The sequence below is a fragment of the Schistocerca cancellata genome, chromosome 2 (assembly GCF_023864275.1).
Source record: "Schistocerca cancellata isolate TAMUIC-IGC-003103 chromosome 2, iqSchCanc2.1, whole genome shotgun sequence".
NCBI lineage: Eukaryota > Metazoa > Arthropoda > Insecta > Orthoptera > Acrididae > Schistocerca > Schistocerca cancellata.
The window spans coordinates 692,576,967-692,589,376 of record NC_064627.1 but is presented as its reverse complement, the minus strand read 5'-3'; the positions used below and the strand labels follow the sequence as shown (position 1 = coordinate 692,589,376).

At 39.0% G+C, this 12,410-nt stretch overlaps 1 protein-coding gene across 1 annotated transcript in view; it reads left to right on the top strand.

Annotated features, from left to right (window-relative positions):
- Positions 1 to 12,175, top strand: part of LOC126162456 (eukaryotic translation initiation factor 3 subunit D-like) — a 44,309-nt gene extending 32,134 nt beyond the window's left edge. The window contains exon 10 of the mRNA XM_049918982.1: positions 12,039 to 12,175. Within this exon, the coding sequence (XP_049774939.1) occupies positions 12,039 to 12,067 (29 nt within the window). The 3' untranslated portion in view covers positions 12,068 to 12,175. The remainder of the gene's footprint in view (positions 1 to 12,038) is intronic.
- Positions 12,176 to 12,410: the final 235 nt, after the last annotated feature.

Genomic DNA, 12,410 nt, shown 5'->3' with positions numbered 1-12,410 from the left:
TTGCCTTGTCACAAATGTTTTCAGTTCCCATTTTAAAGTTGCTGCCTTTAGGCTGCTAATAGAGTAGTTGTGAGAATTAACCATCATTATACGGGATGTATATGCCCCGGGAAATCTGGGAAAAACCCAGGAACTTTTTCATCTGGGAGAAAACTGGAAAAAAACCTAGGAATTATTTGGAATACTGGGAATTTTTCATGTTTTAATTTTCAGTTAAATTTTTGTAATTTTGACTGATAAGAATTAATAGCCTAACAAAGAATATTACTGCACCTTGCCACTGCAAAATAATACTTCAGCAATAAAACATAAACGAGAGAAAAATACCAAAACAAAACTTTAATTGCAAAGTAAATGCACCATTTACAGCAACAAAACACCATGCACACACAAGCATCTGCCAACAGCAAAATGTGTTGAAGACCTTAGGACAAAGGCTGTACAATACTTCATAACAGCAAACTGCTTCCAATGAGTGTGACGTCACAACTGTTTACATTAGGTTCATTTGAGCAGTTGCTCCCTGCCGCCAATAAGCAGCTGCCAGCAGCAAGTCATATACTCTTAGCTCACTTATTTGTTACATAGTTTAATTCTTAATTTCTTTGCGTGTTTTTGGGTACTTACATTGTTTAATTCATAAATTTCGGGCGTATTATAATATTTGAGAGTTTTAGCATCGCGTTTCAGTACCTGAATAGTGTAAAATTGCGTACTCTCCTTCTGCTGCCGAGCAGTGCGCAAGTAACAGCATTAGTGCATTTCCTAGGCAATCTTGTATTTTAATAACCGTTCAAATTTTGTGTCGAATTGTTTGTGCTCTCTGTAGATTAGTTCAGATGTTCTTTGCACAACAGTATTTAGCATGGATAGGGACTGCGACTGCTGTGTTCAGATGCAGGCTGAGTTGGCATCCCTTCGCTCCCACTTTGGGCAGTGTTGGCTTCGGTCACACAGCTTGAGGCTGTTGCCAATGGACGTCACTGTGGGGGTCCGGACGGGGGTTTGTTGGGGACGACCAGCTCGTCCCATGCATCCCCCGATCGGACTATGGCTGTGGCTGCCCGGGATACTGCCCGCATTGAGGCTGACCCCTCACCCGTGGTAGAGTGGGAGGTCGTCTTGAGGTGTGGCAGGGGCGAAAGACATTCCGGAAGGCTGAACGGAAGGGCTCTCCAGTTTGTCTCACGAACCGGTTTCAGGCTCTGTCTCCGGCTGATACTGATCTTCGGCCGGATATGGCTGCTTTTCCTGTTCCAGAGGTTGCCCCTCAGTCTGCAAGATCCGGGCGGTCGCAGAGGGTGGGCTTACTGGTAGTTGGGAGCTCAAACGTCAGGCGCGTAATAGGGTCCCTTAGGGATATGGCTGCAAGGCAACCAATGTGCACTCAGTGTGCATACCGGAGGGAGTCATTACAGTTGTGGAAAGGGTCCTTCCGTACGCCATGAAGGGTACAGGGTGCACCCATCTGCAGGTGGTCGCTCATGTCGGCACCAATGATGTGTGTCGCTATGGATTGGAGGAAATCCTCTCTGGCTTCCGGCGGCTATCTGATTTGGTGAAGACTGCCAGTCTCGCTAGTGGGATGAAAGCAGTACTCACCATCTGCAGCATCGTCAACAGGATTGACTGCGGACCTTTGGTACAGAGCCGAGTGGAGGGTCTGAATCAGAGGCTGAGACGAATCTGCGACCGTGTGGCTGCAGATTCCTCAACTTGCGCCATAGGGTGGTGGGGTTTCAGGTTCTGCTGGATAGGTCAGGAGTCCACTACACCCAGCAGTCGGCTACACGGGTAGCAGGGGCCATGTGGCATGGACTAGACGGTTTTTTAGGTTAGATGGCATTGGGCAAGTACAGAAAGGGCAACAGCCTCAAAGGGTGCGGGGCAAAGTCAGGACATGCAGGGACCAAGCAGCAATCGGTATTGTAACTGTGAACTGTCGAATCTGCATTGGTAGAGTACCAGAACTTGAAGTGCTGATAGAAAGCACCGAAGCTGAAATCGTTATAGGTACGGAAAGCTGGCTGAAGCCAAAGATAAATTCTGCCGAAATTTTTACAAAGGTACAGATGGTGTTTAGAAAGGATAGATTGCATGCAACCGGGGTGGCATGTTTGTCACTGTTAGTAGTAGTTTATCCTGTAGTGAAATAGAAGTGGATAGTTCCTGTAAATTATTATGGGTGGAGGTTATACTCAACAACCGAGCTAGGTTAATAATTGGCTCCTTTTACCGACCTCCCGACTCAGCAGCATTAATGGCAGAAAAACTGAGAGAAAATCTGGAACACATTGCACATAAATTTCCTCAGCATTTTATAGTCTTAGGTGGAGATTTCAATTTACCAGATATAGACTGGGACACTCAGATGTTTAGGACGGGTGGTAGGGACAGAGCATCGAGTGACATTATACTGAGTACACTATCCGAAAATTACCTCGAGCAATTAAATAGAGAACTGACTCATGGAGATAACATCGTGGACTTATTGATAACAAACAGACCCGAACTTTTCGACTGTAAGTGCAGAACAGGGAATCAGTGACATCAGGCCATTGCAGCATCCCTGAATATGGAAGTACATAGGAATATAAAAAAAGGGAGGAAGGTTTATCTGTTTAGAAAGAGTAATAGGAGGCAGATTTCAGACTACCTAACAGATCAAAACAGAACATTTCTGTTCAGACGCTGACAATGTTGAGTGTTTATGGAAAAAATTCAAGACAGTCGTAAAATGCATTTCAGTCAGGTATGTGCCGAGTAAAACTGTGAGGGACGGGATAAACCCACTATGGTTCAACAACAAAGTTAGGAAACTACTGCGAAAGCAAAGAGAGCTTCACTGCAAATTTAAACACAGCCAAAACCTCTCAGAAAAACAGCAGCTAAATGATGTCAAAGTTAGTGTAAGGAGGGCTATGCGTGAAGCGTTCAGTGAACTTGAAAGTAAAATTCTATGTACCGACTTCACAGAAAATCCTAGGAAGTTCTGGTCTTACGTTAAATCAGTAAGTGGTGCGAAACAGCATATCCAGACACTCTGCGTTGATGGCATTGAAACAGAGGATGACACGCGTAAAGCTGTAATACTAAACACCTTTTTCCAAAGCTGTTTCACAGACGAAGACCGCACTGCAGTTCCTTCTCTAAATCCTAGCACAAACGAAAAAATGGCTGACATCGAAATAAATGTCCAAGGAATAGAAAAGCAACTGGTATCACTCAACAGAGGAAAGTCGACTGGACCTGACGGGATACCAATTCGATTCTACACAGAGTACGCGAAAGAACTTGCCCCCCTTCTAATAGCCGTGTACCGCAAGTCTCTAGAGGAACGGAAGGTTCCAAATGATTGGTAAAGAGCACAGGTAGTCCCAGTTTTCAAGAAGGGTCGTCGAGCAGATGTGCAAAACTATAGGCTTATATCTCTGACATCGATCTGTTGTAGAATTTTAGAACATTTTTTTGCTCGCGTATCATGTTATTAAAGGAAACAAAAGAAAAATTTGGAGTAGGTATTAAAATTCATGGAGAAGAAGTAAAAACTTTGAGGTTCGCCGATGACATTGTAATTCTGTCAGAGACAGCAAAGGACTTGGAAGAGCAGTTGAACGGAATGGACAGTGTCTTGAAAGGAGGATATAAGATGAACATCAACAAAAGTAAAACGAGGATAATGGAATGTAGTCAAATTAAGTCGGGTGATGCTGAGGGAATTAGATTAGGAAATGAGACACTTAAAGTAGTAAAGGAGTTTTGCTATTTGGGGAGTAAAATAACCGATGATGGTCGAAGTAGAGAGGATATAAAATGTAGACTGGCAATGGCAAGGAAAGCGTTTCTCAAGAAGAGGAATTTGTTAACATCAAGTATAGATTTAAGTGTCAGGAAGTCGTTTCTGAAAGTATTTGTATGGAGTGTAGCCATGTATGGAAGTGAAACATGGACGATAACTAGTTTGGACAAGAAGAGAATAGAAGCTTTCGAAATGTGGTGCTACAGAAGAATGCTGAAGATAAGGTGGGTAGATCACGTAACTAATGAGGAGGTATTGAATAGGATTGGGGAGAAGAGAAGTTTGTGGCACAGCTTGACTAGAAGAAGGGATCGGTTGGTAGGACATGTTTTGAGGCATCAAGGGATCACAAATTTAGCATTGGAGGGCAGTGTGGAGGGTAAAACTCGTAGAGGGAGACCAAGAGATGAATACACTAAGCAGATTCAGAAGGATGTAGGTTGCAGTAGATACTGGGAGATGAAGAAGCTTGCACAGGATAGAGTAGCATGGAGAGCTGCATCAAACCAGTCTAAGGACTGAAGACCACAACAACAACAACATCATGTCATTTCTGGATACCCAGAATCTACTCTGTAGGAATCAACATGGATTCTGGAAATAGCGATCATGTGAGACCCAGCTCGCGTTATTTGTTCATGCGACCCAGAAAATATTAGATACAGGCTCCCAAGTACATGCCATTTTCCTTGACTTCTGGAAGGCGTTCGATACAGTTCTGTATTGTCGCCTGATAAACAAAGTAAGAGCCTACACAATTTCAGACCAGCTGTGTGGCTGGATTGAAGAGTTTTTAGCAAACGGAACACAGCATGTTGTTCTCAATGGAGAGGTGTCTACAGACGTTAAAGTAACCTCAGGCGTGCCACAGGGGAGTGTTATGGGACCATTGCTTTTCGCAATACATATAAATTACCTAGTAGATAGTGTAGGAAGCTCCATGCGGCTTTTCGTGGATGATGCTGTAGTATACAGAGAAGTTGCAGCATTAGAAAACTGCAGCGAAATGCAGGAAGATCTGCAGCGGGTAGGCAATTGGTGCAGGGAGTGGCAACTGACCCTTAACATAGACAAATGTAATGTATTGTGAATACATAGAAAGAAGGATCCTTTATTGTATGATTATATGATAGCGGAACAAACACTGGTAGCAGTTACTTCTGTAAAATATCTGGGAGTATGTGTGCGGAATGATTTGAAGTGGAATGATCATATAAAATTGTTGGTAAGTCAGGTGCCAGGATGAGATTCATTGGGAGAGTCCTTAGAAAATGTAGTCCATCAACAAAGGCGATGGCTTACAAAACGCTCGTTCAGCCTATACTTGAGTATTGCTCATCAGTGTGGGATCCGTACCAGGTCGGGTTGACAGAGGAGATAGAGAAGATCCAAAGAAGAGCGGCGCGTTTCGTCACAGGGTTATTTGGTAAGCGTGATAGCATTACGGAGATGTTTAGCAAACTCAAGTGGCAGACTCTTCAAGAAAGGCGCTCTGCATCGTGGTGTAGCTTTCTGTCCAGGTTTCAAGAGAGTGCGTTTCTGGATGAGGTATGAATATATTGCTTCCCCCTTCTTATACCTCCGAGGAGATCACGAATGTGAAATTAGAGAGATTCAAGCGCGCAGGGAGGCTTTCTGGCAGTCGTTCCTCCCGCGAACCATACGCAACTGGAACAGGAAAGGGAGGTAATGACAGTGGCACATAAAGTGCCCTCCACCACACACCATTGGGTGGCTTGCGGAGTATAAATGTAGGTGTAGATGCCAGCAGGCTCATGTGCATGTGCTGTTCAGTTGCTCAAGAGCAGTAGCTTCCCCTGCTACTCTGGCTACTTGAAGTAACCGGAAGCTAACCGGAAAATTTTTTCTGGTGCACCCAAGCTGCCAGATCCTCACATACACATAGCACTCTGAATTATACAGGGGACATGGGTAGTCTCTATGCAACCCATACTTACGTTTAGTGGTTTTGAGTGGTTTTGCTGTTTCCTCTTCGTGTACAGCTGCCACATCAAATGAAAACAAAACGGATTTCTGTGGCTGGGAACTATAAAGTGAATTAAAATACATTCACATAATTATGAAAGGCTGAAATATATTATTAGTTTGTTTTCTGATTTTATTCCATTTCTACATTTTTGGCAGACAAGCAATGAAGTTACATTTGTTGGTTTGCTAGAAAAATTTTGCTTTTATTAATGTTTTCCACTGAAGCAGTGAATTTATTTGGAAACGAAATATTTCATTCCACAGTATAGGGTAGTTCCAATTGTTCACTGAATTTCAAGTGCAGTTTTTCATCTTCTGGCACAGATGGCATTTTGCTATAATGAAGAACCAAACATGAGATAGTACATTACTGGTACTCCAAGAAAATAGGTGTCATGGAAACCACACTGGAAAGTGTAATTTCAAGTTAGGGCGTACTTCATTGTGAATCTGGACATATGAATGTGCAGTTCAAGCTGAATTATACGTTTTAGTATGGTTTACGAAAGAACTTTATATTGATGTCAACTTTTAATCCTTTGTAATTAACTCAGCCTGAATCACCAGATGCCATCAGAATTGTAAACTGTAATTTTTTCAAGATGTCTTTCTTTCACTCAGATGAATGGAATATACTACAGAACATATGATAAATCACACTTCCTTAAACAACATCCACATTAACCTTCATCAAGATTTTCATTTATTCATTATCTGTATAAATTGTGAGCTGGTGAATTGTGATCTTCAGACAGACTGAACTATTACACGATAAAGTTGGTAATTTTTGCTTACAATAAATGTCTGACATTTTCTCATTGTTGCTTAATAGCAGCTTTCCGGACACTGATTTTCATTGGCCCAAAACCATGGTGTGACAATAAACAGTGAACTTAAATTTTGTACTCAATTGCTTGAAGTCGCCCGGGAGCACATACATACTATACAAGCCACCTTTTTTATTTTCTACAGATCATGGCATGCCTCACTCAGTTATAGAGGACTCTGTAATAGTTCTTGCACTTGTGAAGTAGTTTATCGCATGCAATTCTATATTATGACACGATGAGCAATTTTATTATGACATTGTTGGCATGAATTTTTTTCACCCTCATTCATTATCAAAGCTCTTTCCTTCTTGACTGAAAACTGACTGATCCTAAGTCTGTGAAGAAAAAAAAAAAGAAAGCTGACTTTAGACCTGTCAGACAAATAGTAGAAACAGAGGGTATTAGCTGCCCTCTTTGCATTACTGCTACAGGGAGAAAAGAGGATTGGGGCACCATTTAGTGTTGGATTTGTAATCTTAAAAATTTAAGTTTTATTATGTTTTTAGTAAAATTGGCAAATAATATTTAACAAATGATTAAATATATAGTTGATAATGAAACTGCAGACACTGAAGAGGGTGCGTTCCATTCATTTGTAAAGGAAATAAACTCCATGTGTCAGAGTTGACTGATTACATTTGAAATGTTTAGACACAGCCTTGATTTGCATCTGCACTATATGGATAACTTGTGATTATCGAACTTTGTACTAGAATATGTGTGAGAGGTGCTTGGAAATTTTCTCTCCCTGTCATGATTCTAAGCTTAGTTGTTAACATTGTTTAGAGTAGATCTCCAAACCTTTTCATTAGAAAGTAGAATGTGTGAGTGTAGGTACACCTCTACAATTGAACTATTTCGAATGTTGTTTAGTAAGTGGAAGTGACTTAAAATTATGGTTATTAGGAGTGGAACTTTCTGTGTAGTAAGCTTGTATTCCTGTGTGGTTAATTTTCATTACAGTGGCCATTTTTGTGATGCGCAGTAATAATTTTTAATGGTCTCTTAAAAGTTTTTCTTGTGTGGATGTTTTTTAGCTCCTGTGATGATCTACATCTGCATTTACATACATCCTCCACAAGCCACTATACGGTGGATGGTGGTGGACACTTTACACCACTGTTAGTCACTTCCTTTCATGTTCCACTCACAAATGGAGTGAGGGGAAAACAAATGTTTTTATGATTCTGTACGAACCCCGATTTCTCGTCTTGTCTTCAACGGTCCTTGCATGAGATACATGTTGGTGTCACTAGAATTGTTCTGTAGTCTGTCACAAATTTAGGTTCTCTAAACCTTCTCAGCAGTGTGTTGTGAAAAAAGTCTTAAACCCTCCCTGTATTACCATTTGTGTTCTGGGAGCTTTTGCTTAATCAGAGTGTATACGCTCTGGGAAAAACGCGAGAATTTTTTCATCCGGGAGAAAACCGAGGTATTTTTTATAATTCTGGGAATTTTTCATTATTTTAGGCTTCAGTTAAATTTTTTGATTTTGATTGGTAAGAAGTGATTAACAGCAAAATGTGTCAGACTTTAGGACGAAGAGTATGGAATACTTCATAACAATAAGCTGCTGCTGATGAGCGTGATGTCGAAACTGTTTACATTAACTTCGTTTGAGCAGTTGCCCGTGTGCTCACGAGCATGCACATTGGAGTTGTGTGTGGGCAGTACCTTCTCCTGCTTCCGGCTTTTTGAAGAGTGGCTGTTAGCTGCATCAGCAGTAGCAACAAGAAGCCGGATGCTACCTGGTAAAATTTTTCTGGCACACCCAAGCTGCCAGGTTGGAGCATGTGCGTAGCAGTCTTGGTTGTAGTGGGAAGGGGGGTTAGTGTCCACATAAGCCATGTTTCTGTTTAATGATTTTGCTGTTTCCTCTTCATTTACACTTCTCACATCAAGTGGAAACAAAATGGATTTCTGTGGTCTGGTGCTATCAAATCAAGTAAAATACATTCACATAATACGGAAGGCTAACCTATGTTATTAGTTTGTTTTCTGATATTATTTTATTTCCGCGATTTTGGCAGTTGATCATCTTGCAGAACAGTGAAGTTATTTTTGTTGGTTTGGTAAATAAATGTGGCTATCATTAATCTTTTCCCCAGAGGCAATAAATTCCTTAAAAGTGAAGTGTTTCATTCCACACTATTGGCTAGTTTCAACTTTTCACTGAATTTAAAGTGCACCTTTTCATTTTCTGGCACGTATGGCATTACGCCATAGTAATGAACCAAACATGAGGTAATACAGTACTGGTACTCCAAGAAAATTTGCATCCCGAAAACCACACTGAAATCAGAGTGCACACTTAAGCTCAATTGTGCGTTTTAGTATGGTGTACGAAATTCCAATGCTCTTGGAGTATCCTAGTTCTTTTATGACATGTAACAATCCTTAATACTATATATGTACAAACAAATGGGCTTCCTATGTCGTCATAGCTGCCCACGTGCAGTAATGCCTGTTTTCTGTTGCTTGCTCTCTGGCAACTACTGAAACGAAGCTATTTCTAACAGGTTGCGGGAAGATATTGTGAATGGTTCTTTGAAAAGCATTAGTTTAAAAGTAAATTTTCTTTTACGCAAGATGAATTATGTTGCATGGATGAATCTGCAATGAATTTCTTAAATCGCAGAGCTTTTGACTCTTTCACAACTTGACACATTGAGGACTAGCCACTTAAAATGTCGAGCCCAGAAAGACTAGATATTAATGTCATTATTTAAAATTTTACTGGCACACACAATTATGTGAAAGCTTAGCTTTTCTTGTAGCTTTATTAATCTTAAAGACCAATATTATATGTGAAAGCTTAACTTTTCTTGTAGCTGCAGTACATACATTAATTTAAACCATTCTTTTCGTACTTGTGTGTTCACACGACTTACCTGTGATCTTATTGGCTGACTAAGTCATATGTCGTATACTTTGAATATCTGCTGTCATTGGCTCGGTTAGATCACATGACATGAGCTACAACTGGCTTACAAAAGTGCATTTTAATCTCGATTTCAATGCTTTGTAAACTAACGTGCTGTTTCGAATCTATACTTTCATACTATAAATACAAAAATTTGCGGCTTACTGTAATATAAAAATACATAGTGTAGATGTTCCTGCACGTCACAGATATTTTCAACTAAATATTTTTGGTGGGTTTTTTGGTTCTTTGAAGTTCCACGCTGGTGTGTAAAACCTTTACCATTCAAAGGATTGATATTTTTGTTGCTCCAAGGGAAAGTATACTGTCACTTATGGAAAAATGTATTTCTCACGTTGGAGGAAGTGTTTTTTCATGTGGAAAAAGTGCATTTTTAACTGGGAAATCTGGGAACTTCCTTCTTGTCCGCGTATACTTGCTGGTAATAAAAGTTGATCAGACCTGCAGGTAACAAATGTAACTGATAAATAATGAAAATATTTCATAATATTAATCATTGTATCTGTATAATTATGTGCTCTTTTGTCAAAGGTGTGGATTATGTACTTGTTTTGTGTGAAATCAATAAGAGAGATATATAAGTTATGGTTCTTTCACATGCTCATTATTTCAGGAGAACATTCAGTAATAATCATTTTAAGAGAGGTGGAGGATGCAGTAGCAGTTATGGGACTTTGTTTTTATTCACCTGTCAGATTTGAGTATGTCACTGTCTAACCAAGCTGTTGCTAATAAACATTTGAGCAAAGCCCGTCCTGTGGTGTACGAAGAAATAGGCTTTCCTTGTGCAACATAAAATGCAAGCAATTACCAACCAGGTGGTTTGTTTGTTTTGTGTGGTTGATTTGGTTGGTTCAGATACTGGGCTGCTTTGTGAGAGATGTATTGGATTGTAAATTATTTCCGTGAGAACATACATAGTTCTCGGGCTACAAAAAACTTAGTTTAAAGTGGTACTTTGAACCAGGTACTTTACACAACCAAAGTAATGTCAGAAGTTGCATTTACTTGGAAGTGTGTACAGTCTACAAATGTTTATTATTCAAGGTGTCTCGCAGCATTTATGTAGTTGATAAATGACATTTCTTATTTGTCTATAAAGAGAAGGCTGCTAGCTTTTTATATTTTGTAATGTGATGGAGTATCAAGAAATACGCTCTTTGTCAGTGGTTGTATAAAAGATAGAATATAGTATGATGTAAGTGGATAGATCAAAAATCTACTCACCAAGTGGCGTCAGAAGAACATGCATATAAAAAAAAGTTTTACTTATGCAGTCTTCGGAGACAGTGGCCCCTTAGGGCAGAAGGGGTGAAGGGAAAAGAACTGGAGAGCTCTCTAGTTTCTTCCCCATCACCCCTCTTCCTTCCCCTGCAACCAATCTTGTTCCCGTGCTGATCCTGGTGAGTAGCTTTTTTATCTATCCAATTACATTATGTTGTCAAAAATTGATTATTTTTGTTGTTACAGAATAAAATATATTATACATGTTATACGCTATATACTGTGGGAGACTGTAAGTATGTGTATATGTTAGACTTGTTTAGTACTTACGTGAATTTTATTTTTAAGCCTTCGTAAAAGTTTCTACACATGTTCTATTAATTTAATACATTTTCTAGCACATTCTTCTATTCTGCTAAATAAGGCTATCATGCTTTAAAAGACCAGTGACATATTTTGTTACTGTTTAATTTAAAATGTAAAGAATGGAAAAATTGTACATTAGTCTAATGTCGAAATTTTAAAATAAAGAGTTTGAGAACACGTGAACAGCATTGAAAAGAACCCATCAGCATTCAGTACATGCTTGAAAGAGCAAAATCACAAAACTATGTAACAGAGTGCATGTCAACTCTACGCATAGCTGATAGAGGCAAATATCTAAATATTCTTGATGAACTAGAAAGTTTTACTCGCTTGATGAATGATCTTAGTAGTGTTCTACACACACAACTGTGTAAATGAACAATGAAATTGCATGCATTACGTAAACAGAAGAAAACATTACAGAAGGATCAGTATCTTGAACAACAAAATATACCACTGGTCTTATAAAGCACTATTAACCTCATTTATATTAATAGGAGAAAGTTCTAGAAACCAAATAAAATTAATAGAAAATCTACAAAAACCTCATGAAGACTCAAAAATAAAATTATGTTGTGAAACAGTCTAACACAAAATTATAAACACACAGTAACTCCCAACCATATTTCCCATGACATGTAATATATATTATTATGTACACCTTCTATAGGACCACTGACAGTAAGCATGTGCTTGATACCAGTCTAGTAAATCAAAAATATAAAATCAACAATCTCCAGACCAACTAGAGCTGGAAATAAAGACGTATGTTATTTTATCATGTGTCTGAGATAGTGCTATTTGTGCTATAATTGTTAAAAAATGGAAAGAATTTTTCCAGTCAATTCATCACCTTTAAAAACGTTAATTTCTTTTTTTGTTGCAGATATTGAACAAATTGTGAGTGGCCCATGAATGAAAATTGGCTTTCATTGAAACTTCCAACAAACTGAAGCACCTTATTTCAGTGTGCTGCTGGTTACGACTAGATATTGAATACAATAAAGACTTTATAAATAATTATTCTTTTAGTTGGCCATTCTTACCTGAAACAAAAAATTTTAATAGTTTGTTCTGTTTCGAACAAACCATGTTCCACTAATACAAAATTCGTACATAAAAATGTGGTAGTTGAGCAGTACAGTATTATATTTTCTATTTGTATAAACATTTTTGCAATATTAATTTAATTTCATGAAAATATTCATAGAAAACAATGTTTAAAATTTTTGTGAATTATGTCCATTTTCCTGTTTTC